General features: G+C 53.5%; 1 protein-coding gene across 11 annotated transcripts in view; it reads right to left on the bottom strand.

Annotated features, from left to right (window-relative positions):
• Positions 1 to 27,074, bottom strand: part of LOC128336001 (cytospin-B-like) — a 114,671-nt gene that overhangs the window by 79,705 nt on the left and 7,892 nt on the right. For 5 of the 11 annotated variants that reach the window (XR_008311805.1, XR_008311806.1, XR_008311807.1 and 2 more), the window contains exons 1-3: positions 18,584 to 18,720; positions 9,130 to 9,300; positions 5,767 to 5,902 (exon numbers count right to left, since the gene is read on the bottom strand). Coding sequence is in view for 8 of the 11 variants with exons in the window: in XM_053275027.1 (XP_053131002.1) it covers positions 5,767 to 5,902; positions 9,130 to 9,276 (283 nt within the window). In the remaining 3 variants the exon portion in view is untranslated. Of the gene's footprint in view, positions 1 to 5,766; positions 5,903 to 7,672; positions 9,301 to 18,583; positions 18,721 to 20,979; positions 21,119 to 23,716; positions 23,889 to 27,074 lie in introns of those variants that run through there. The other 6 variants (XM_053275030.1, XM_053275031.1, XM_053275028.1 and 3 more) reach the window with 5 other exon arrangements.

Below are 27,074 nucleotides of genomic sequence, written 5' to 3'. Positions count from 1 at the left end.
ATTGGGGGGTTATGTAATAGGACTGATTGACTCTGTAACAGGATTGGCTAATTACGGCCAGCTTTGCCAAGTCAAGAGGTTGAATCGCACCACTGCATAGTACTGCAGCTGATGTAGAACATCGAAACGTTTGCTCTTTGGACATCGGTTTTATTTTATTGTTTCTGCGCATTTTTTTAAAAAGGGCTTGGGGAAAGCTCGCCTTCTTCGGGAGAATGCATATTTCATCGCCATGACCGTCTTACTCATTTCATGGTAGAGGAGATTGAGGAAAGCGGGCTACTAACCTAATTTGCAGAGATGGGTCCTCAACTCTGCCCAAGGTGCTGCCCTGCAAAGAGAGGGCAAAGCCAGGCATGGGCAGAGAGAGGACTCAAAGAGAACTCCCAGCCAGCAAGAAGAAGTCACCAGGCACAGGCCGTAGTCACCACCTCTGCCCCCTTCTCCGATCTCAACGTGTGCAGCACGCCAAGGCCATTGGACATGCCCACTTCCCTGCCACTCTGGGGCACCCACACGAACTCCAATCCGGCACAGATCCCAGCGGGCAAACACACGAGTTGCCCACATTTCATTGCCAGAATAGCAGCAGCTCCATCCTGCGGAGGAAGATTGGAACACACAAGCAACAGCGGAGACCACTCACACGCACACACACCTTGAAAATGTATGCAGATTTTATGCACAGGAGAAGTATTGCACAGGAAATCTTTCCTGAAAATGTCTCCAGTTTAAGTGCTTCCAGAAAGCCCAGGTCTCGGGGTGAACACCCCCCTCCCCACCCACCTTCCTTGTTAATCTATCATCCCCTCCTCCCACCTCTGGAAACCCCACATGGGACCTACAATTCGGTTCCCAACATGCTGGCCTCATAAGTGTACGGAATCTGCCCCACTCTTCATAAGGGGGGGCAGCAATCTGACTGAACTGAAAGGTGCGGCAACCCCCCCACCCTGGGAAGAGCCCCACCACCACCTCCTTTGATGTGACAGTTCGCAAGAAACAGACCCCCAGCCCGGAGGCCTCTTGGGGAGTGGGGAGCTCCTGCCCCCCCACCGAGGCCGGCCTTCAAAGGGGATCATTGTCTTGGCTTCAGATCTCACTGGAGCCGGTTAAGATTTTATGGGGGAAGCAACTTGCTAACTAAATTGGGCAAGAAGGCTTTCCTCCAGGTTCATCATGTGTGTGTGTGTGTGTGTGTGTGTACACACATATGAGAGAGAGAGGGAGGGAGGGAGAGAGAGAGAGAATGAGAATTGTTGCAATAGAGCTAGCCAAGGCACACCATTATCTCAGGAAAAAAGAACACCCATCGGAGAAAGCAGCAGCAAGGTCACAGCTTCCCTCGGACACAGCCCTCCGGTGAGCCCTGAGAGTGACCTTGAGCGAAGCCACACACAACTAATTCTTTGTTGAGCTGAAGCTATGCACCACTCCGCTAGCTGAGGTCTTTGCCTCGGCAGTGCCACAACTCAGCGGAAGAGCCTCTGCTTTGCATGCAAAAGGTCCCAGGTTCAGTCCTTGGCAGCATCTCCAGGGAGGGCTCTGAGGCCAAAAACCTTGCAGGGTTGCATGATGCTGCCAATCCAAGCTGCCAATCCTGAGCTAGATGGACCAAGAGTTTGACTCAGTTGAAGGCAGCATCCTGCAATTCCTGGCAGCATCTCCAGGTAGAGCGGGGACAGACTCCTGCCTGAAACCCTGGAGAGCCGCTGCCAGTCAGAGCAGACAATCCTGAGTCAGATGGACCAAGGTTTAAGGCAGCTTCCTATGTTCCTAACACCAACATCACCTCTGTACAAACCCCCAGCAGGAACTTTGCACAATTTTTGCAGCGCCACCTGCTGGGCAGCTCTTGCCTTCCAAGAACACCCTCACCCTTTTCCATTGCTAGTTTTGTGAGTTCTTCTCCGAATGCAAGAGCTGGCCAGCAGGAGGAGCTGAAAGAATCGTGCAAGGTCCCAGCTCAGTGCGTGTACAGAGGGCAAGATCACGGTCGGAAGGAGCACATAAGCCTGCAGGGGTGTCCATACTGGGAGCAAGATTGCGTGTGGAAATGTGTGTGTTATTGCCATCTGGAAGCTGTTCAAAGGGCCCGGCTTCCCACTGACCTCATGCAAGTTCTGTTGGTAACAGAGAGGGTGCAGGGTTGCCTGTCTGTTCCAAGCACTGTGCTCTGGCAGCCCTGAAAGGGCGCCACGATTCAATCCACCCCCTGTAAATCAGCAAGGGAGTTTTTGTTTATCTTCCCAGGCTGCTTTACAGGGATGCTTGTTGACTCATGGGTGAAGCCTGGGCCTTCGGAGCCAACCAACTAGCTGGAAGATCAAACATTGACTCAGCAGATGTGGCAGTAGATGGGCAGGTGAGGTGTGTCCGGATTCCAGGTGCCAGCAGCAAAACTAGCAGCTTGCCTAAGAGACAGCTGGGAGAAGGGGCAGGCATAGCAGAAAGCCTGTGGGGTCCCAGGGCACAGTCTATAGGCACATGAGGCAGCCAGACTGCTGAAGTTAAGGCAGCTCTTGGTGTTGCCGATGCATGGACGAGAGACCCATTTGTGCCACCTTTGGGGATGGGGCCGTAGAGCATCTGCCTGAAAACGTGGAGAGCTGCTGCCCATCAGGGTAGACCATCCTGATCACAACAGATCTCTGGTCTGATTCAACAGGCAGCTGCTTCCCAGGAGATGGGACTGTAGATGGCAGAGTCTCTGCTTTGCACGCAGAAGGTCCCGGGTTCAATCCCAGGCAGCATCTCTGGGCAGGGCTGGGCGAAACGCCTGCCTGAAACCTTGGAGAGCTGCTGCCAGTCAGTGTCAGCCAGGGCTGCTCCACTTCGGCCCTCCTGAAGATAGTGGCCTACAACTCCCATCATCCCTGGCTATTGGCCACTGTGGTTGGGGATGATGGGAGTTGTAGTCCAAAACAGCTGGCACAGGCTAAGTGGGGCAGGCTTGGCATAGGTAATCCTGAGCTGGATGGACCCACTGTACGACCTGGAACAAGGCAGCTTCCTACAGTGGTCAACAGCGACTTCATACACACCAAGATAAGGGCTCCTTAGAGCAGTTCGTGATTCAAAATCTTCACCTGCCTTTACTACCCTTAAGACACATCTTTTGGGCCTGGCTTTTAGTAATTTGTGGATGTTTTAAATTGTTGTTTTAATGGTTGTTTCAGTTTGCCTTCATTGTTTTCACTTTTCTGAACCACCTAGAGCCTTCAGAGTCTGGCGGTATATAAAATAATAAATAGATAAATACATACATACATACATACATACATACACAGTCAAGGTCCAGGAGTCCTCATGTTCTAACGAATGGATGCAAATATCCCATATGGGGGCGGAGGGGGCAGTGACGGAGGAACATAGGAAGCTGCCATATACTGAGTCAGACCCTTGGTCCATCTCGCTCAGTATTGTCTGCACAGACTGGCAGCGGCTTCTTCAAGATTGCAGGCAGAAATCTCTCTCAGCCCTCTCTTGGAGATGCTGCCAGGGAGGGAACTTGGAACCTTTTGCTCTTCCCAGAGCGGCCCCATTATCCCCCAAGGGGAATCTCTTACAGTACTCACACATGTGGTCTCCCATTCAGTGTTCCCTCTAAGGTGTGTGCATGTGCTCACACGTTTTTTGATGTCCACTCAGTGAATTTTAGATCTCACTTAGGTTGAATCAGGAAGGCCCCACTCTGAATGCAGGTGTGCACACACTGCCTTAATACTGCCGCCCAGAACAAAATTCATTCTGCACACAGATGGGAAAAAATTAGAGAGAACGCTGCTCCCATTCATATGCAACCAGGGCAGACCCTGCTTAGCTAAGGAGACAAGTCCTGCTTGCTACCACCAGACTTCACCAGGAATATAAAATCCCATCATTGCAGCCGAAGGATGTTGTGGCAGGGGGTGATGGGGACTGTAGTCCAACAATCTCCAGAGGTCCCTGTATGAGACCCACCAATGTATGTTTCGGCCGACTGTTGGCACCACCTAGTGGCCACATTGGGTAAAAGAACCAAAGTGGGGCGAGGGGGCGGGTATTGGCGTTCAAACCCCATTCAAGATGGGCAGCAGAAAACGAGAATGTTTCCTATTCCCCTTTCCCCATGAAATAGGGACTTCCAGGGAGACGCCTCCCACACCACTCCAAGGGTCAGGTTCCTTATGAGGAAGAAACTCATAAGAAGACTAACTGATTCTTATTTTTGTAATATCTGTTCATTTACAAATATCCCACTTGAGCAGGGGGGAAGAGTAGGGAGAAACTCAGGCGGCAGCAGTCTTCAAAGCACCATCACCCACAAAAGCAGTAGCATCCCCGCCAAAAAAAAAAAAATCCTTTCTGCCAGGCAGCTTCCAAAACTCAGCTTGGCTTCTTTTTCACTGGCTGCAGGCCAACGGCCTCTTTTTGCTTCTCTTTACACACTCACAAGCCCCTACCTTGCAGGTAGGTGTGGACTGCATCAGCTAGGCATCAATGCCCAACCACCAACCAAGCGCCATCAACAGCCAACAACCAAGTGCCCTCAATGGCCAAAGGCAGCCTTGGTGCCTCTTCGTTTCTCTTCAGAAAGAGCCTCAGGAGTGTGTCCAGGCCAAGGAGGGGCTTTTCCTTCACCCGTCAGCCTCCTCTGGACTTGCTGCTTGGTCGCTCGCATCCCCCACCAGGGCTCTTTCCTTTCCCCTTATGCCATGGTCCACAGCCAAATCCTCTCTCTGAAATTCCTAATAGTTGCAGAAGTAAAAATTGTATGGGCACAGAACTGTGCCCCTACGCTCCATGACCGATTCAAGTCAGATAATTGGCATGGGTGCAAATCCCCTCTCCCTGCTCCAGTCCCCTCCCCACCCTGGCCTGCTTTTTGAGGACAAAAAAGGCACCGAGGGCTCTGAAGACTCAACTTCCACCATCATGCTGAGTTCGCCCCTCGGACTCACAAATCTTACCCCCAGAATCAAACACACAGTCAATGCGTCGTAGACTGCCCTCCCAAACCACAGAGCAGGACAGGCTCTCCGGCTGTTGTCTGACTACAACTCCCATCATACAGCGCAGCTCTGGATGATGGGACTTGTAGTCAGACGACAGCTGAAGAGCCTCAGGCTGGCCATTGTTGCCCTAGGGCAAGGGAGCACACGCAGAAGGAAGCAGGGCACCTGATCCCAAAATCGGAGCAAACTTCCCAAATGTTTCTGGCCTGCTCCTCGTCCTGAAATGTCACATTTGTATTGTTTCCACCTCCCACTTGTGTTTGCTCCCAGAACCCAACCAGGACAATGCGTACTTTATGTCACACACAAAAGAGAGAGCTCTATAAATTATTCAAATGGAGCAAATGTTCACGTATTCCCCCACTTTGCCTGAACTGTCTCCCTTCTGCTACTCACGGGTGGGGGGGGAAGTCCCCCTAGTCACGGGGTGGGGAAGAGTTATGAGGGGCACTAAACTCCAAGTCAGCGGCCATTGTAGAATGTTATCTATCGGATTCCGAGATCGGCCGATGGTCCTCCGCCCAATCTTTGGCGCGGTGGCCTTTCCAGCCTTTTATGAGCCCACAACAAAAGCCAGCAGTTTCCTGAAGCCGAGCCATTGGCGTCAGCCAGATGTGGAAAACCCACATAAAAAGCCTCTCTCTCCCCGAGTGTGCCCAGAACCAAAAACAGACGCTCCAAAGAGGCCTCCTTGGCAAGGCACACGCAGTTGACCCCAGAGGAGAGTCCAGGTTCTGCTTCCCTGGCGGCAGCCCCCACATGGCCCTACCTGAGCTGGGCCTCAGCCGGTTCTCAGCAAGCTCCGAGATGGCCTCCGTGGTGACCGTCTTCTTCAGCCGGGACCCCGCTGTGGCAGCCAGGAGGCCCGTTTTGGTCAGCATGTCTTCGCTGCTGGCTCTCTTCAGCTGCGGGAGAGAAAGAGGCTCCATTCAGACATTCATCACACTAAGCCAAACGATGCTTTGCACTCACCAGCCTTTAGAGCAGAAGCCGGGAGATTTCAGGGCGCTGGGACTGCGGGTGGGGGGCAAATCCCAGAGAGCCATGATACCTAGAAATTGACCACGGCGCCTAAACTAGGATATTCAGAGGCAGTGTTTCTTTAAACAACATTTTCATGTGTCCCAGGCAGCAATGTTCCAGGACTACTAAAGAGGAGAGCTGGTCTTGTGGTCACAAGCATGACTTGTTCCCCCTAGCTAAGCAGGGTCCACCCTGGTTGCATTTGAATGGGAGACCACATGTGTGAGCACTGGAAGAGATTCCTCTCAGGGGATGCAGAAGAGCATCTAGTTTCCATGTTCCCTCCCTGGCAGCATCTCCAAGAAAGGGCTGAGAGAGACTCCTGCCTGCAACCTTGGAGAAGCTGCTGCCAGTCTGTGCAGATCATACTGAGCTAGATAGACCGATGGTCTGACTCAGTAGACAACCGCTTCCTATGAATTCATAAAAGGTAAAGTGTGCCATCAAGTCGGTGTTGACTCCTGAGGCCAACAGAGCCCTGTGGTTGCCTTTGGTAGGATACAGGAGGGATTGACCATTGCCATCTCCCGTGCAGTATGAGATGATGCCTTTCAGCATCTTCCTATAATGCTGCTGCCCGATATAGGTGTTTCCCATACCAGGGGGGATTCGAACCGGCAACTTCTGGCTTGTGAGTCAAGTCATTTCCTGCTGTAATAAACTTTATTTGCAAGGCGCCTATAACAAATTGTTCTCTGGGTGGCTCACAACACACACACCCCCATTAAAACATCCAATTAAAATGCATAACACAAAATAAACAAATTACAGCAGAAAATACAAAATACAGTACAACACATTTTAAAACTTCTTTTAGAATCAATTTTAAACTAAGACAGTGTTTACGAAGTCTGTTCCTTGTAAAGAGGATACTGACAGCGTCTTCTCCAAGGTTGCGGGCAGGAATCTCTCCCAGCCCTCTCTTGGAGATGCTGCCAGGGAGGGAACTTGGAACCTTCTGCTCTTCCCAGAGCGGCCCCATTATCCTGAGGGGAATATCGGACAGTGCTCACATATCGTCTCCCATTCAAATGCAAACCAGGGCTGACCTTGCTTAGCAAAGGGGACAAGTCATGCTTGCTACCACCAGACCAGCTCTCCTCTCCAGTATTCCTGTCAAGGTCTGACTAGTGAGGAGCGGTTACTTCTCGTGACTTGGAAACAATGGCTTCTCGTTCTAGTTCCATCATAAAATCAGGACGTGATTCATGTCTGAGTCTATAGTCTGAGGACTATAACTCACCGCCAGCCTCAGAAGCAAGATATATCCAAATCCCAGTTGCAGGGGAGCAACAGTAAGAGAGAGGGCATGCCCCCCACCATAGGTCTTGCCTGTGGGCTTCTCCGGGGCATCTGGTGGGCCACTGTGGGAAACACCGTGCTGGACTAGATAGGCCTTCTTGGGCCTGATCCAGCAGGGCTCTTCTTATGTTTTTTTCTATCTGCTGTGTATCGAAAGAGCCACCCAGAATCTTTGACCAGGAAACTCTCCAACTCAGGAAGATTTGCTTCACGAAGCAACACCAATGAAAGCTTGAGTTTTGAACCGGTTTTTAAGAATGAGAGAGCGTGGCCTCATTTACCTCGCCCAGGTCACCTGAAAAGGTCAGTTTCAGCCTGCCCCCACCCTCCCTCTAAAGTAGGAAACTTACAGCCTTTTACACGCCACAGATCTCTGCAAGTTGGTCTCCAGAGGAGTATTTTGGCAAACAGAAGAAGAGCCGTAGAAGGAAAACGGAACACACTCCCAGTCCTGCGGGTTTCTGCATCGCTAACATCAAACCGCTCCTCCAGATTCCCCAAATGTCTGCCGCCCTTTCATCTCCTGGACTGACGCAAAGCGCGGGTTTTGCAGACCCCGACGGAACGCAGCCGCTCTGGGTAGCCAAGCCGGTGAGCGGCTGCAGGAAACCAGGCATCTGACAGGCCCGCGGCTAGAGCAAAGCTTCTGCCAGCCAAGGGAGCAGGAAAAGGAGCCTGCCTGTGTCTCCTTGCTGCTGCTTCTGGGGAAAGTCTCTGGACAAACGGCGCTGCTCTGGATCGGCCTCCTTTGAGGAGTTTCGCCTCTGAGCAACCCTCCTTTAGAGCATGTTGGTCTCTCAATATAGTCTGGGCTGTGGGCATGTTCCACGAGCACAGAACTGGAAACAGAATGTAGCCTCCAACATCCAGCAAGTTTCTAGTCCTTGTGAAGAAAGGGCCTGAGAGTGCGAGGGCAATGTGTCTAGTGAAAAGTATTTGGGAGCATGTGAGGCACCCAGGAACTTGAACCAGGGCATAAAAGAACAGGGTCTGGGAGGCTCTTCTGCCCACCCGAGGGGCTCATACGACCAAAGTTTTACTGGCCTGATCTTTCCTGGGCTGCAGCGCCACCCCTATACTGGCCACAAATGGTACTGCTACTCATTAGCCCAGCTGAACCAATGGGTTGAACTGGCAAGGAAGCAGATTTAGACTCGTCCAGGGGTAGGCAACCTTGGCTACTCAGCTGTTGTTGAATGACAAATAATTGTGGCTGGGGGGAATGGGACTTTTAGCTGAACAACAGCTGGCAAGACAAAGTTAGTTCATGCCTGCCTCTGGGCTAGACATTAGGAACATTACCCGACTGTAAGAGATGTTCGTAGGAGCATAGCAAGTGGCTGTCTACTGAGTCAGACGCTTGGCCCACTGAGCTCAGCACTGTCTGCACTGACTGGCAGCAGGCTCTCCAAGGTTCCAGGCAGGAGTCTCTCCCAACCCTACCTGGAGAGGCTGCCAGGGATTGAACCTGAGCAACAGGGTTGCTCCCTCTGAGCTACGGCCCCATCCCCTAAGGGGAATATCTTACAGCAGCCACCCATCCAAGCACAGACCCTGCTTAGCAAAGGGGACACTCTGTGCACACTTCCCCAAGACTGGCTCTCCCCTGCAGAACAGCCTGCCTCATGGAGTGGTGAGCCCTCCTTCCCGGGAGCCTTTCTAACAGAGGCTGGACCGGCATCTGTCAGGGATGGCGCACCGAGCAGGGGGTTCGTCTGGAGGACCTCTGAGGGCCCCGGAGCATTCTTGGCTCCAGAGTTTTGGCACCCCGACGGAGAACTGCCTCGTCCCACTGCACTGACTGCACCTTGCTGAGCCGAGAGTCAAAGGCGAGCGAGGTGGAGGACTTGGAGGCCTTCATGCCCATGGAGGCGGCTGGCACCAGCTTCCCCCGCTCCGCCCCATGGCTCCCAGGCTTTGAGGCCATGCTCCATGGCCTGGCGGCGCTCTTCATTGCCCTTCCAGACGGGGAGGCTGCCTGCAAGAAACGAAGGAAGAAAAGGCATGAGAAGGCAGCGGGGAGGGGCCGTGCGTGGTTCCAAAGGCTTCTGCTCCCCCCCATCCCCAACCCCTGAAGTACGCAGTGCGTCTGGCATCCCTTTGGAAGGAGCAGCTAGAAGAGATAAGCCCAAACCTCTCAGATCCTTCTCCCGCAGAGCCAAGAGGTACCCACGAAAGCAGCTCTCAGTCGGCCGTGGTTTTTCGCACATTTTCCCCGCCACCCACGGCTGCCGCCAATGAAGGGCTGAACGGCAGGGGAGCCGGTTATGAGCATTTTGAGGAGTGCCGAGAGCCTAGAGCAGAGGCCCACATTCAGCCCCCAACACGCATCTCCACTAGGGAAAGACCTCCTGCCTGAAACCTGGGAGAGCGGCTGCCAGCCAGAGTGGACAATAGTGAGCTGGACGCACCAAAGGTCAGACTCAGTAGAAGGCAGCGTCTTATGTTCAGCCACATAAAGAGAACATGAAAATCAGGTCTGAGATGAGGCTACGCTGGGCATTGCTCCAAGGCAGTTAACTCAGGCTACTTTGCAACAGCTTCTAAAGATGTTGCTGCAGTTTCCAGCTCAGGCCACGGTAGCGACATCACACTCTGATCACAATCTCTCAGAACGGCAACACTGCCTTCCTTTTTGCTAAATAAAAAAGGGTATGCAAACACATCTGGTGAAAAGATGGCTAGTGGATCATGTTCCCTCTAGCAGGGACTCCCAGATGTTGTTAATTACAACTCTCATAATCCCCAAGCAAAGGCTACTGCAGCTGAGGATGCTGGGAGTTGTAGTCAACGTCATCGGGGAATTCCTGTGAGAGGGAATACTGATCGTGGTACTGGAACTCCAAGAGGAGAGCTGGCCTTGTGGTAGCCAGCATGACTTGTCCCCTTAGCTAAGCAGGGTCTGCCCTGGTTGCACATGAATGGGAGACTACATGTGAGTGCTGTAAGATATTCCCCTTAGGGGATGGGGCTGCTTTTGGAAGAGCATCTTCATCCTTGCATGCAGAAGGGTCCAAGTTCCCTCCCTGGCGGGTCCGAGATACAGCTGAGAGAGACTCCTGCTTGCAGTCCTGGAGAAGCCGCCACCACTGCCAGTCTGGGTAGACAATACTGAGCTAGATGGACCAAGGGCCTGACTCGGTAGCGGGCCGCTTCCTAGGCTCCAAAGAGCTTTGTGATCTTGCACTGCAGTGACTTCTCAAGGGGCGGCAGCAAAGAGAAGAAACAACTGTTCCTTCATTTTCATGGTTTTTTAATAGCTTTAACCTTTTAAATTTTATTTTTTGTAATGCTTTAATCTTTTTATCTGTTGTTTTTACCATTTTGTCGTGAACCACCCAGAGACTTGCATTTGGGGCGGTATACAAATGTGTTAAATAAATAAATAATAAATAAACAAACAAGCCAAGTTTTTTCATTGGGAAAATGCCACTGGAAGGCAAATATGTTCCAGGAAAGCAGTTGTGGGGGGGGGGGAGAGAGAAGGTTAAATGAGGAATGAGGAAGGGTGGGAGGAGAGGCCCCCACCGTGGCCCCTTAACACTCTAGGATGTCCCCTTCCCCCTCTAAAAGGTCTGGCATCAGGTTTGCCTGCTGGGCTGAGCTGCTTGTGCTAGCCACGAGCACCCCATTTGGGCCCTTTCCCGCTCCTCCTGCTCCAGGTACACTGGCGTTCCCCTCTGGAAGGAATGCCACACGCACCCCCGGCTCCCCGCCAGGGAAGGGAAAGGAGTCGCACGAATCTCAAGCCATGGTTTCTGCCTCCCAATGTGTGGCTGGGTGCCAGATTCCCTTGAACGGCAAGGGAGAGGGTGGAAGTGAAGGAGGCGGCCCTTTGGACCGGTCCGGCCTCTGCCAGCGCGGCAGCAGGATGGAGAGGAAACACCTGCCGTCCAGACTGCCCTCGGGGTCTAAGGGCACGTGCAGTGGCCAGGGCCTGGGTGGGAGACCCATGGATGGCACCTTGGGGCAAAGGTCTGTAGCTCCGCAGAGGAGCACCTGTACAGCTGCAGGCAGGAGGGCCCAGGTTCACTCCCTGGCCACATCCACAGGTAAGGCTGGGAAAGAGTTCTGCCTGAAACCTTGGAGAGATGCTGCCAGTCAGTGTAGACAGTACTGAGCTAGACAGACCAAGGGTCTGACTCAGTAAACGGCAGCTCTCCAAGGTTCCAGGCCGGAGTCCTTCCCAGGGAGTGAACTGGGGACCTTCTGCGGGCAATGCAACAAGAGCTCTACCCCATCCCCAAAATCATCTGGGTTGCCAACTTTGAGAACCCCTGCAATGCAACAATAATGAACTTGATTGGTTAGCGGCTGCATCAGAATTGTTCTCAGGGCGGCTCACAAGAGTAGAAAGAACCCAATAAACAAACACAAAACAAGGCAAACCACTTACCACACCAAATGCAAAATACAAAACATTTTAAAAACTTAGGGCTAATTTTTGAAAGCCTGAGTGAACTGGGAGGTCGAAAAGAACACAGTGACGGCGCCAGGAAGGCCTCACGGGGGAGGTTATTCCACGGACGGGGAGCCACCACTGAAAAGGCCCTCTCTCCCTCGTAGCCGGCCGCCTCACCTCATTTGGCAGGGGCACTGGATCAGGGCCTCGGAAGAAGATCTCGGGGTCTGAGTGGGGACCTATGGGGTGAAGCGCTCTCCCAGGCCAACTGGTCCCAAGCTGCGGAGGGTGGCCTAGAGGTGCAGCTAAGGTGCTGGCCCATGCCCTTTCCAGCCCCTGGATGTCTGCACTAGTAAGGAGTGGCTCTTCTTAGACAGAGCGACAGCAGGAAAAGAGAGAAAGGAACTGCAGGAGCTCTGGACAGGGTCCCTGCTGGGGTGGGTAGGAAGCAGAAAGGGTGAGTGAGGCAAGGTGGAAAGCAGATGCGGAAAGCTGTGCGCAGACGTGGCGGAGCCCTGACCCATCTCTGCTCCTCGCAGGCCGGCTTGCAGAGAAGAAAAGCAGGCAGGCAGGCTGGTGTGACAGTTGCCAGAGCCAAGACCGACTGCACTCAGAGGCCCAGAGGCCAGAGCCCGTGCCCCAAAGAGACTGGCTGAAAAAGGGGCTTGTCATTCAGAGGTATGCAATGGCATGCCGGCAGAACTTGCACCTGTGACATGCCCCCCTGCAACACACCCCTGGGCGTTTCCCTAGCCTGGGCACACTTCTTTGGCTGCCCGGAGTGTCATTCCAGGACATTCGGCAGGCTCCAAAGCGCGGGGTGGGGGGAGAAACTGGACCACAGGACAGCAGAAGAGGGTGGCGATACCCCTCCGGGAAGCCTCTGTGGGGAGTGGCCCAGATGCCGATGATTGGGAGGAGGATCAGGAAAGGAGGTACTGGCTCCAGACCGGGGCACTAGAGAAGCCTGGACGACTCCCGTTTCTCATTCTTCCCAGTCACGTTTTGCATCATCCAACACAAAGTGACTTTGGCTTGACCTGAATTCCTGGAGGTGGGCACATGGGAGGAGGGCTGGTCTGGCGGCAGCGAGAATGGTCCCCTTTGCCAAGCAGCATTTGCCCTGTCATGCATGTGAATGGGAGATGACAGGTATGGGCGCTGGAAAAGCTTCCCCTTAAGGGATGGGGCCACTTGGGGAAGAGCACTTGTCTGCTTGCCTGCAGAAGGTGCCAGGTTCCTCCCTGGTGGAGGAGAGGGAGGGCATCAAGGGGCGCTGGAGGAAGAGGGTGCATTGCCCCTGGGGGGGCACGCACACACACACACGCAGGCTAAGAGGCCACGTGGGGGCACCAGGGAGAAGTGTGGGGTAGCCAGGCGGCCAAGCGGTGCCCCACCCTGCAAAAGCACGCACTGCAAGGAAATCCGGTCCGGATCCCCCCCTCGCCCTCCACCTTAGGAATGCCCGAGGCCCCGTTTCAAAAAGTCAATGAACTCGGGCACAAGGGCTGTCTGGAAGGAAATCGATAAAGTAATCAGCACAGAGTTCTGCTGTCAGTGGCGGTGTGTGTGTGTGGTTTCCGTCAGAAGAGAGAGAGGGAAACTGCGGGTGGGAGGCTGAGGAGAGCTGGCCTTGCCCCCTTTGCTAAGCACGGTCTTCCCCGGTCTGCATCTGGATGGGGGCCCACATGTGTGCACTGCCTGATGTAAGATGTACCCCTAAGGCAAGGGTTCCCAACCTTGGGTCAGATATCTTGTTGGGACTACAACTCCCATCACCCCCAGCCACAATGGCATCCCCTACCCTAGGGGATGGAGCTGTAGCTCAGTGGAAGAGCATCTGCCTTGCATGGAAAAGGTCGCAGCTCCACTCCCTGGCAGCCTCTCCAGGGAGGGCTGGGAGAGACTCCTGCCTGCAGCCATGGAAGGACGCTGCCAGTCAGTGCAAGACCATGCCGAGCTGGATGGCCCAAGGGTCTGACTCGGTACACAGTATTCAGGGCAGAAATATCCCAGGAATGGACCTTAGCTCAGTGGCAGAGCCTCTGCTTGGCTTGCAGAAGGTCCTAGGTTCAATCCTGGGTGGCATCTCCAGGTAAGGCCAGGGAAGACTCCTGCCTGAAAACCTCGAAGAGCCGCTGCCAGTCAGTGCAGACAACCCTGAGCCAGATGGACTAAGGGTCTGACTCAGCAGAAGCTGAAAGATCCTGCGGCTATCCAGGCCACCCACAGCTCCTGCAACCAACACAGAAGAGGCACACTGCTGAAAGATGGCAACCTTCAAAATTGTTTTATGGACTCGGGCAAGCGAGTCAAGCTACATTCAACATTGGAAAGAGCAAGTGTGTGGGATATATGCCCCCCCCCGGTTTATTTTCAGGTTTTAATAACATATATAAATATGATAAATAAATCCGCCAAATCAAAAGCGAACCTGTTGCAAAACGCTCCTGTAGAAGCGAAAAAGAGAGAGGTTTGTGCATCCAGAAGCATGCTCTGGTCAGCCTCTCAGGCAGGGCTTCTCGGCCGTGGGTCCCCAGAGATTTTTGGACTACAACACCCATCCTCCCTAGCCACTGTCACTGAGGGCAGGGAGCATACTCCCCCACCACCACGGCAAGCCACAACTGGTACTAAACTAATCGGAAACAGCAAGAGATTACGTTTATCTGACTTGAGGATGCTGCATGAGCCTATGTGTATTTTATTTACTTTGCTATGGGTTGCACAGCTTTAACACAGGAGTGCAGGAAGCTGCCTTATACAGAGTCAGACCCTTGGTCCATCTAGCTTAGAATTGTCTGCACTGACTGGCAGCAGCTCCCCAAGGTTGTAGGCGGGAGTTTTGCCCAGCCCTACCTAGAGAGGCTGCCACGGATTGAACCGAGGATGTTCTGCGTACCAAGCAGGGGCACTTCCCCTGAGCTACAACGCCATCCCCTAACACAGAAATATAGCAAGCTGCCGCCTACAGAGTCAAACCCTTGGTCATCTAGCTCAGTACTGTCTGCACTGACTGGCAGCAGCTCTCCAAGGTTTCAGGCAGGAGTCTTTCTCAGCCCTACCTGGAGAGGCTGCCAGGGAGGAAACCTGGGACCTTCTGCATGCCAAGTAGATGCTCTGCCACTGAGCTACGGCCCTCGTGCACGGGACCTCAGCCACGCTGAAGTTTTTGCACCCTTCCAGAATTTCACCACCCGGATTTCAGTCCCATTGTTTAACATTCAATGTGCAGTTCCTGCACCAACACCAGCCTTTGATGACCTAACTCTCTCCTTTCTGCCTCTTAGGGACATAGGAAGCTGCCATATACTGAGTCAGACCATTGGTCTATGTTGCTCAGTCTTGTCTTCACAGACTGGCAGCAGCTTCTCCCAGGTTGCAGGCAGGAATCTCTCTCTCAGGCCTCTCTTGGAGATGCTGCCAGGGAGGGGACTTGGAACCTCAGATGCTCTTCCCAGAGCGGCTCCATCCCCTCAGGGGAATCTCTCCCAGCGCCCACACATGAAGTCTCCCATTCATATGCAACCAGGGCAGACCCTGCTTAGCTAAGGGGACAAGTCCTTAGAAGAGATCTGGTCTCGTATGAAAGGGAGACCAGACGTGTGAGCCCTGTAAGATCTTCCCCTCGGGGATAATGGGGCCGCTCTGGGAAGAGCAGATGGTTCCAAGTTCCCTCCCTGGCAGCATCTCCAAGATAGGGCTGAGAGAGAATCCTGTCCATGTTCTTATGTTCCCAAGTCATGCTTGTTACTACAAAACCAACTCTCCTCTCCTCCCTTAGCCCTTATGATCTATATGTCGTCATGCTCCTTTTCACCAGTATTTATCAACTGGAGTTAACACACACACACACACAATGCCTCATACGCCTCCTGCCCTGTAATGAAAAGGGTTCTTGTTCACACACCTTTGCGAGGGCAAATGAGCCAGGACATTCGCTACACACGTAGAGCACAAGCATTGAATTTACGAAGCTAGCAACACAGGTTGAGAGTCAGACCCTGGTCCCTCGAGCTCAGCATTGCCTTCTCTGACAGGCAGCAGCTCCCCAGCTTTACGCGCAGGAGTCTCTTCCATCCCTATCTGGAGTGGACCTCTGACCTGCTACTAGCAGGCAGATGCTCTTCCACTGAGCTGGGGCCCCATCCCCTAAGGGGAATATCATACAGCGCTCACAGGCAGTCCCCCACCCAAATGCAAGCCAAAGCAAAACCAAGAGCTGGTACTATGGTAGCAAGCATGCGTTGCCCCTTTGCTAAGCAGCATCCACCCTGGTTTGCATTTGGATGGGAGACTACATGTGTAAGCACTGTAAGAGACTCCCTTCAGGAGTTGGGGCCACTCTGGGAAGAGCAACTGCCTGCTTGCATGCAGAAGGCTCCAAGTTCCCTCCCTGGCAGCATCTCCACATGGGGCTGAGAGAGACTCCTGCCTGCCTGAAGAAGCTGCTGCCAGTCTGGGTAGGCAGTCCTGAGCTAGAGGGAGCAAGGGTCAGACTCAATAAATGGCAGCCACCTCTGTGCTTAGGCTTAGCAAAGAGGCAATTCATGCTTGCAGCCACAAGACTGGCTCCCAGGCTTGGTCTTCAGGTGGGCCTCTTAAGCGGCCGGGTTGAGAAGAATAGAGGCTAGCAGCTTCAGAGAGCCTGCAATGGCTATGGGACAAGGAACCTCCTCATCTTCTTCCATCCTGCAGAAAAACAGCCAAGAGCAGAAGGATTGCTAGACTGGATAACAGACCGATTAAATCCTGGAGAGAGAGGGGTTTTCAAGGCCATCTAGTCCAGTCCGCAGCTTGATGCAGGGAATCTAGAGTGAGAGCACCCCCAAGAGATGGCTGTCCAGCCTCTGCCTGCAGACCTCCAGGGACAGAGAGGCCACCCCAGCCACGGATTCCATTGTCAGACTGCTTTTCCCATGGAAGTTCCCATAATGGCCAACCAAAATCTGCCCACTTGTAACGGAAACCCACGCAATCTTAAACTGCCAGCAGCAGCAGCAGCAGCAGCAGCAGCAGCAGCAGCAGCAGCAGCAGCAGCAGCAGCAGCGAACAAGCCTTTTCCTCGAACGCTCTAGAGGTATTCGAAGGCGGCTCTCATGAACTCTCCTCTCCTGCACGCTAAACACCCCCAGTTTCTTCAACTGCCCCTCGCAGGACCATTTCCAGACTTCATTGGAGACAGGGCTGCAGCTCAGTGGAAGAGGCTCTGCTTTGCCCCAGGCTGAGAGAGACTCCTGCCTGCAACCTTGGAGAAGCCGCTGCCAGTCTGGGTAGACAATACTAAGCTAGATAGACCAAGGGCCTGACTCAGTATATAGCAGCTTCCTTTGTTTCTATGACTACATGGGTGAGCACTGTAAGGTGTTCCCTTTAGGGGATGGAGCCATAAATCAGTGGCAGAGCATCTGCTTGGCATGCAGAAGGTCCCAGGTTCAGTCCCCGACAGCATCTTCAGGTAGGGCTGGGAGAGACTCTGGCCTGCAACCTTGGAGAAGCCGCTGCCAGTCAGGGTAGACAATCCTGAGCTCAATGGACCACAGGTCTGACTCAGCAGGCAGCAGCTTCTTATATTCCTTCATAAATAAATCAGGGGATGGGGCCCTGCTTTGAATGCAGAAGGCCCCTGGTTCAATCCCTGGCAGCATTTCCAAGTAGGGCTGGGAAAAGCTCCCGCCTGCAACCTTGGGAGAAGCTGTTGCCTGTCTGCGTAGGCAATACTAAGCTAGATGGACTCAGGGTGATTTATTTCTTTAAAAATATGTATAACCTGCTCCCCCAGTACCTACTGCTTGGGGCAGCTCACAAAATCAGTCAAAACCAACCAACCAACACACACATACACCCCATAAAATTAATGGAATCTGAAGACAAGGCAGGATTGCCTTGCTGCTGTGAGCCTCCTGCGGAAGGATTTCAAAGGGGGATTCATGCAGAAATGCAGAAAAGAGCTCCCTCTCTCTCGGCTGCATTTGCAGGCAGGCTGAGTCCTCGGGTTTTATCTTAAAAACCAGAACTTGGTCTGCTGAGCCTGCTTCCGTGCCGAGCACGGCCACGCTGGGAAAACCTCTGGGGCCCAACTGTTGCCAGGCAAACCTCAGCACCCGTAGAAGAAGGGGCCAGGCTACAGCTCCCTCAATGAAACCTCCATGTCCAGGGGCAGCATCCCTGAAGGCCAGGGGCTGGGGGGCAGAGATCAGAGGAAGCTGTTGCCCTGCTGCCCAGGCTTTGTGAGAAAGCAGGCTGGACTCTGACCCACCCAATAGGGCTCTCTGTACGTGCTGATCTTCCAGTTAAGATGGGCACCGCCACCGAAAAAGGGAGAGAGAAAGAGAGAGAGAGAGAGAGAGAGAGAGAGAGAGAGAGAGAGAGAAGCTCATCCTCTCTGTCGCTAAGGAAACTGCAGAGCAGCCAAAGTCAAACCCACAGCCAGCGCACACAGATCTCTCCGACCCGTGGCTCCTTTTATCTAGCTAACACCTCTCTCCACTCGGATGCTCTGCTAGACCAGGGAGGCAGAAGCAGCAAGGTGGAAGAGGCGCAGGTGAGTCTGCTCGCTGCAGCATACCGAGGCTGAAAGGCAGGAGAGGTGCGCGCGCGCACAAACACACACACGCTGCTGTTTTTTCTCCTGGCCTCTGCAGTCCAGCAGGAGAGCATGGGGAGGGCTAGGAAAGCAAGGAGGGGGGATCTGTGACCGAGCCCCCTCCCAACCACCACCTGCCCCCTCCGCCTCAGAGCGCAGGCTTCCTCAATTCCACCAGCGGCAAGAATGCCCTGCTGCCCACCCATGAGGGCCCCCTCCTCTTCCCCTTGCCCCCCCCCAGCAAGAGAGAAAGAGACCCAGGAGGGCACTCACAGGCTTGCCAAGGGGGATTCCTCTGCATCAACAGGAGCGCTGTCTCTGGCCAAGCCCCAGCAGCGGCAGCATGTGGGAGCCAGGCAGAGGAGAGTGCAGAGCTGCTCCTCCAGTGGACCACATCTCAGCGGCCAAGAGGGCTGCTCGAGGAATGATTCACAGGCGGAAGCTGGAGAGGGGTTTTGGCATTCAGTGCACACACACACACACGCACGCACGCACAAGGCGGCTAGCCCACTGCTTTGCTTGCTGCTGGGCTGGGAGACATCCAACCTGACAGCTCACCTGGACCAGAGATGGGGTGGGAGGGAGATGGCACAGGAGAAGAGACAACGCCCACCCCCACCCCCCAGCAACACCAGAAGCCTTTTAGGGCACACACAGTCTGTGGACACATGTGCAGATCTGAACGCACATCCAGTCGGTGGACACTCAAGACCTGTGTGTGTGCCAGAGGCGGGTGGGGGGGAGCAAAGAGCTGGTATCCCTGCCCATGGGGTGCCCCCACCTCCCTTTCCTTTGGGGGACATCTTGCCCCCTGGCCAGCACCCCAGCAATCTGCTGCCGGAGGGGACCACTGCGCCGCCCGGAAGGGCCGCCCGGCGTACCACTATTTGCAGCTTACGGTATTGACCCGAACACAAAACGACTCTGGATTGAAGACCAGCTCCTTAAAATAACAGAGGTTAAACACAGCGGATCCCCTTGTTTGCCCCAGGACTCTGAATTTAAGAGGACCCTCTGATTTACACTCATTCCGCCCTTCCTGTCTGCAGCCTGCACTGGAGAGGATCCAGACCTGGGTGCCCTTGTGGGGCAACACAGGCACAGCCGTTCCCACAACACCACGGACACGGGCATAGAGCTCTGCATGCATGGACAAGGGCATGTCTGGACAGGGCTAAAGGGGCAGAGGAATGCCAGCCTGCTCTTGGCATCCCTTTGCAGAGAAAGAACCACAGTGGGCAGCGAGCCCTAGGTTCAATCCCGGGTGTGAGGACCTCAAAGCAGGGCTAGGAAAGAAGACCCCCGCCTCACAGCCAAACTACATGCAAGGCAGTCTTCCCTCGAACAGGGATTTCCAGCTGTTGTGGACTACAACTCCCAGGAGCCCCAGCTGCAATGGCTTTTGCTTGCAGATTCTGGGAGTTGTAGTCCACAACAGCTGGGAATCCCTATGAGAGGGGACGCTGATGCAAGGTTGAAAGAGCTGTTGGTTTGTTTTTCACATCTGTATGAAATGCTCCTCCTCCAAGGAGCTCAGGGAAGCATCCCTTGCTATTCTGACCGTCACAATGACCCTGTGAGGCAGGCCAAGCTGGGAGAGAAGTGACGGGTAGAGATGGTGGCTCTGTGAGGCTCCTGGCCGAGTGGGGTTTTGAGCCACTCCAGTATTAAATCCGACATCTCAACTCAGGGAGGCGAACCTGAGGCTGTCCAGTTGCTGCTAGACTACAACTCCCATCTTCCCCAGCTACTGTTAAAACTGGGGATGATGGGATGGGGAGCACAGCAGAGAGCCTCAAGTTGGCCACCTCTGCTCCATTCACTCTTTCCCCTTAGTTGTCTTCCCCAGAAATCTGCAGGACCCCCAAACACAAAGGGGACAAGTCTGCTCCCTCCCGTCCCCCAAGAGCAATGGGTTCGGTCCATCCTGCCTCACCACTTGCAACCCGCCCTGCATCCTACATTTGCCAGCTCCGTGCTGGAAGGAGAGCAAAGAGGAGGCTTCCGCTCTAGACAGCTGTGCACAATTATGTGGCGGCCATCTATAAACAGCGCAGCCTCTCCCGAGCCGGGTGGAGAGCCTGCTGGGAAGCGCCACCCTGTGCAGGCTGGCAAGCCAGGCTGCTCGCTAGACCAGCCAGAGGTCTGGGTCGGCTTCTGCACCCAATCCTGGCCGGCACCCAGTCAAACTTTGGGAAGTGCAGAGCTGGTCCATAAAGGGCGTTCCACGCTCCCAGGGCTACAGAAAAAGAGAATGGGGTGTGTGTGTATATATATTAGGTGCAGAATTCAGCTTCCTGGGAATTTCAGCTCTGGTGTTTTAAAAACCAAAGCCACAAGTTGCTAGTCCTTATGGTTGCACAGAAGAAGGAGCTCAGACGATTCCTGGTGAAATCCCCGAAGATAAGGGGGTTGCTAAGTGGCACAGCAGGGAAATGATTGACTAACAAGCAGATGCTTGCTGGTTCGAATCCCCGCTGGTATATTTCCCAGACTATGGGAAACATCTATATTGGGCAGCAGCAATATAGGAAGATGCTGAAAGGCATCATCTCAGACTGCGCGGGAGATGGCAATGGTCAATCCCTCCTGTATTCTACCAAAGACAACCACAGGGCTCTGTGGGCGCCAGGAGTCAACACCGATTCGACGGCATACTTTACCTTTACCTTTAAGTAAGTGATCCAGTGAACACGCTAGCGGCCAACTCCTCTCCCTGACTAGCTGAAGGGGGTCAGGAAAGTCGTGCACATCCGCGTTTTTTGGCACAATTCATAGAAATAATGGAATCCAGAATCCAACTTTGCTTGGTCCACTCTCCACCATTATTATTACTGGGCAGGACCCAGAAACCTAGGAGACAAGTTAGTCACGACTAGCAAACTCTGCTAAAGTCAATGAGTCTTAGTCACAACAAACTTATCAACAACAGTCGCAGCGGGCGGGGTGGGGTGGGGGGAAGAAAACATCCCAAGTGTTGCCAACACAGACAGCCAAGGTACACTGATTTCCAGACTCAAGGCAACTTCTGGCCTCTTGGTTGTTTCCAAGCCGACGTGTTGCGATTCTGGAAGCAGAAGAGTTTTCCATGCAGCCCCTTGAAGCTCCCCAAGAGGAAGAGAGTGCTTTTGGCAAACGAGAAAGAAGCGGTTGAGAAACTGATGAGAAACAGAACCCGCTCGTTTCCTCTTTGTAGGGCACGTTGGCTGCTAACGGCTTACGCATTCGGGGGAAAACTACCCTTGCAGCTTCTGTTGGGATTTCTAGCTTCGCCCTTCCCTTCCAACACCCACGTAGTAGGAATGCTGGAAGCTGCCATATACTGAGTCAGATCCTTGGTCCCACGAGTTCAGTATTGCCTGCACTGACTGGCAGCAGCTCGCTAGGATTTCAGGCAACAGTCTTTCCCAGCTGTACTTGGCAAGGCTGCCAGGGATCAAACCTGGGACCTTCTGCATGCAAAGCAGATGCTTAACCAGTGAACTACAGCCTCATGCCCTAAGACAGGGGTGTCAAACTGAGGCCCTCCAGTTGTTGCTGGCCTACAAATCCCATCATACCTGGCTACTGGCCATGGTGACTGGGGATGATGGGAGTTGTAGGCCAACAACAGCTGGAGGGCCACAGTTTGACACCCCTGCCCTAAGGGGAATATCTGACATCAGCCAGCGCTCACATGTAATCACCCATTCAAATGCAAACCTGGGTAGACCCTGCTTAGCAAAGGGGACAACTCACACTCACACACTAAGACCAATGCTCCATGCTTAAAGAAAGTAGTAATACACAAAGAGAACCTCTGAAAACATGCCGAGTGCCTTTCCACCCTCAGCAAGCCACTGGACCGTACCCAGACATTTAGAATTCGGGAGCAGGGCACATCTCTACTGACTGGGATCTAATGCAAACCTGAGCTCTGACTTCCAAGACAACAACAACAGCCCCCCCCCCATGCACTGCTCCCACCTCCTTCAACGATGGAGAAGAGAATCCAAAACCATTTTCAAGTTCCTTGCTCACTTCCTGGGGGTTTTGACCACTTCTGCATTGCGGACAGAGATCAGCACCACCGTGGGAGAGCGTGTGGGGCTGGCTTCCTGGCATTTCACTTTGCTGCTGGCCTTGCAGCTTCGTGCTGATTGTTTAAACCACTTCCCCACCTCTAGCCACCCCCAACCCCACAAGGCTGGGGGTTCCCACAGTTGGGTTCCCTGTGTCTGGGGATGATGGGAGTTATAGTCCAACAGCAGCTGAGGATGATGGGAGCTGCAGTTCTAGGCAGGAGCTGCGGAGGCGAGCTTGAGAGTCCCTGAGCTATGGGGAGTGAATGGGAAATGTTGGCTGCATGGCTTGGCAAGAAGTAGAACGCTTCCAGTTTGGCCAGACCGGCATAAGTAACAACTGTACTCGGAGTCCTGGCCTTTTGCCCTTGCTTGGTCAACAAACAGTGCCTCATAGGAACATCGGAAGTCTGCCTTCTACTGAGTCAGACCCCTGGTCCATCTAGCTCAGGACTGTTGACACTGACCGGCAGCAGCTCTCCACGGTTCCAAGCAGGAGCCTCTTCCAGCCCTACCTGGAGCCGCTGCCAGGGACAGAACCTGGGGCCTTCTGTCGGCACAGCAGAAGCTCTGCCACGGAGCCACGGCTCCATCCAAGAAGGGGAATGCTGTACAGCGTTCCCGTGTAGTCTCCCATCCAAATGCAAACCAAGGTAGACCTTGCTTAGCCAAGGGGACAAGTCATACTTGCTACCACGAGAACAGCTCTCCTCCTCCAGCCTGAACCTAAGAACAGCCCTGCTGGATCAGGCCCAAGGCAGCCCACCCAGTCCAGCGTCCCGTTTCTCACAGTGGCCCACCAGATACCCCTGAGAAGCCCACATGCCCTCTCTCCTGCCATTGGCAATCAGAGGTATCCTGGTCAGTCAAGGCTCTGGTAGTGTTGCTCAGCAACTTCACTGGATAACAGTCACGTGCGGCAGGTGAGGCTGCCCGTGGCTGGATCCTGAGCCGCAGAAGAGGCCTCTTTCGGTGTTGCATTGCCTCAGCTGTGCAGGGTGGACAGCAGGGATCTTGGGACAGGGAGGGAGGTGAAGCACAGACACAGCGGGGCAGCTGGTTTCGAATCCATGCTTGCTCTTCACCGGTTTCCGGAGCAGAAGTCCGCGGTGGCTCGCCCCCACACCACCGAGCAGGGAAGAGCCACACCCGGCCCCAGATCTGCCCTGAGTCAAGCCAGAGGGCGGCGGTGGCAGCCTCTCTGAACAACTCCCACCACCAAAGAGAGGCGGCGAATGGAAAGCACGACTTGAAAAGAAACCACAACAGGGACACTTTTGCCAGAGGCAGGATCATAATTACACCCAGGCCCAGATGGCGGCAGGCAGGGCCCACTCCTGCTTACACTGCAGAGAAGGGAAGCAATAGGAGGAGAGGTGGTGCAAAGGGCCCTCAGACGTGGGTCCCCCAACGTGGCTGGATGACAACTTATTCGGACATTGGAAGCTTCTTTATCCCAAGTCAGGTCTTCGGTCCATCTAGCTCAGGACTGCCTACACTGATGGGCAGCAGCTCTCCTAAGCAGGAAAAGAAACATTGGCAGACTTACCGTGAAGTGTTCTTTTTCGAGGTATGGGGAGGGCATCCTAACCTGATGGGTTGTCAATCCCAACATGCTTCGAGATAGGGCCAATCAGAACTGTTTTCTGATATCACTATGCCAAGCCAGCCTCCATTATCCCAATTCCAGGACTGTGACTGTGAGCGAAGAATATTCTGAAAAGAGGCTAAATAAAATCTTGAACACTAAGAAGCATCGAGGCACAAAAGAAAAAAGGTCAGCAGAAAAGACCAGCCAAGGAAAGGAAACAGATAACAGGGATAGCAAAAACTGTAACCCTGGGAGTCGGCCACCACCCGCAAGTAAGAAAAAACAAGGTCTCCAGAAGAAGAAAAGACAGCATCCGCAGGAGGGCTGGATGCCCTCCCCATACCTCGAAAAAGAACACTTCATGGTAAGTCTACCAATGTTTCTTTTTCCGAGGCACGGGGAGGGCATCCTAACTTGATGGGACATAACCAAGCTAAAGAAAAGCCTTAGGGAGGGACAGGCAGATGCTCAAACCACCCGTTGCAAAATAGTCCGCCCAACTGCCGCCTGAGAATCATACACAGAGGGGATCTTATAATGTTTAATAAACTGAGTGATGGAACTCCAGGTGGCTGCCTTACAGATCTCCTCCAAGGGAGCCCTGGCCAAGAAGGCAGCTGATGTAGCAGCGCTCCGCGTAGAATGCACAGTAATCCCCCTAGGTGCCGAGAGACCCCTGGCTTCATACGCCAAGGAAATGGCAGCTCTAATCCAACGACCCAAGGAAACCTTTGAAGCCTTGGTACCAAGCGAACGAGGTTGGAAGGACACAAAAAGAGAATCAGTTTTTCTAAAGGACTTAGTTCTAGCGATATAAACCCTCAAAACTCTTCTAACATCTAACTTGTGCCAGGCCCGCTCCTTTGGGTGCATGGGCTTCGGACAAAAGGAAGGCAGAACAACCTCCTGACTTCTATGAAATATCGAATTTACTTTCGGCAAGAAGGTGGGGTCCAATTTTAAAACCACCGCCTCCTTCTGAAAAATGCATAATTCATCCCTTACGGAGAGAGCAGCTAACTCTGACACCCTCCTAGAGGATGTGATGGCCACCAAGAACAAGGCTTTGAAGGACAACAAACATAAGGAAATTGAACGAACAGGTTCAAACGGAGCTTTAGTCAGAGAGTTCAAAACAACATTCAGATCCCAAGTGGGAAATCTGTTAACTGGTGGTGGAGCCAAATTGTTAGCGCCCCGTAAAAACCTACTGAGATGAGGATGCAAAGCCTGAGAACCCGATTGTCTAAGATCTAGAACAGAGCAAACACCTGGTGTCTTAGGGTATTGGGACGTAAACCCTTATCCAAACCCGCCAGGAGAAACCCCAAAACTTCCGGAACCCCAGCAGTCAAGGGAGAAACCAGACGTGAGTCTGACCAAGAAACAAAGGCCGCCCAGGTGAACTGATAGATACGTGAGGTGGACGGCCTGCGAGATGCGAGAATAGTGTCTTGCACACCCTGGGAGTACCTGCTGAGCGCTAGATTCCGGTGCTCAACCACCAGGCGTGAAGACGCAGCCACGCAATATCTGGGTGGAAAAGAGGACCCTGAGACAGGAGATCCCTTCTGAAGGGAAGTGGCCATGGTGAGAGAATCGACAAGGACACCAGGTCTGAGAACCAGGGCCTGCGTGGCCAGTAGGGTGCGACAACAACAACTTCCACTTTCTCTGTCAGGACTTTCCGCAGGAAAAGACCCCGGATAGGTACTGGAGGAAAGGCATATAGCAGTCTGGGAGGCCACAGAGACACCAGAGCATCCACCTGCCCCGCTTGAACACAAAGGTGTCTGGAAAAGAATCTTGGAAGTTTGGTGTTGGTTGCGGACGCGAAAAGGTCTACGAGAGGGAGTCCGAACCTGGTTGATATTAGATCGAAGACCTCTGGCAGTAAGGACCACTCTGACGGATCCATCCACTGACGGCTTAACCAGTCCGCCTGTATGTTCTCTTGTCTGCGGAGATGTTCGGCTGTCAAGGAGCATAAATTTGCCTCCACCCAAGCCAACAGTAGATCCGCCTCCTTCATCAGCGCCCTCGACCTGGTGCCACCCTGATGATTCACATGGGCTTTGGCTGTGATGTTGTCCGTCCTTATCAAAATGTGGTGGCCCAGAACCAGATCCTGAAAATGCAGGAGCGCCAGATGAATGGCCTTCAACTCCAACCAGTTTATGTTGAAGTGCAGGTCCCTTGGATCCCACACCCCTTGAGCATGGCATCCCAAGCAGTGCGCCCCCCAGCCGAACAGACTGGCATCCGTCGTGACTATAATCTTCTGCAGGTCGTCCAAAGGAAGGCCCTTCTGTAATGCCGGAGAGAGCCACCAACGGAAGGAGGCTTTGACCTTGAGAGGAAGGATTAGGAGCATGTGCTTCTTCTCCATGATCAAGGAGTGAAAGGGCAGGAGGAACCATTGAAGAGGTCTTGAATGCCACCTGGCCCAAGGGGTGCAGTCCAGACACGCGATCATCTGACCCAAAATTTGCGCCAGGGACATAAGCTCGCCCTTCCTCCTCCTCATCCATGGAGAAATTGCTGACTTGATTTTGTATTGTCGGTCCAGGGGAAGGGAAACTGAGGCTGTTGCCGTATTGAAGACTACCCCTAAGTGCTGAAGGACCTGAGATGGGCGAAGGTGACTTTTGGTCTTGTTGATCACGAAACCATGCTCCTCCAGGATCTGCACAGTGTGGGAGACATCATTGAGGTCTCCGATGATGTGTCACTGATCTGACGAGAACGTCGTCCAAATACGGATAGGTGTGTATCCCCTGCTGGCGAGCATGAGCTATGACACAACCATCAGTTTTGTGAAGACGCGAGGAACCGATGACAGGCCGAAGGGCAGCGCCCTGTACTGGAAGTGCTGACGACCATAAGCAAATCTCAGATAACGCCGACATCTCAGATGAACGGGAACACAAAGGTAAGCCTCCGATAAGTCTATTGAAGAGAGCCAATCCCCCGGGTGGACCGCCCTCTTGATAGACTTTAGGGACTCCATGCGGAAAGTCCTCCTCCTCACGAACTTGTTTAGGTGCTTTAGATCCAGAATTGCCCGCCAAGAGTTGTCCTTTTTGGGGACCAAGAAAAGAAGGGAGTACAC

The sequence above is a fragment of the Hemicordylus capensis genome, chromosome 12, assembly GCF_027244095.1.
Source record: "Hemicordylus capensis ecotype Gifberg chromosome 12, rHemCap1.1.pri, whole genome shotgun sequence".
NCBI classification, from domain to species: Eukaryota; Metazoa; Chordata; class Lepidosauria; order Squamata; family Cordylidae; genus Hemicordylus; species Hemicordylus capensis.
This window is presented reverse-complemented; position numbering and strand designations above follow the sequence as displayed.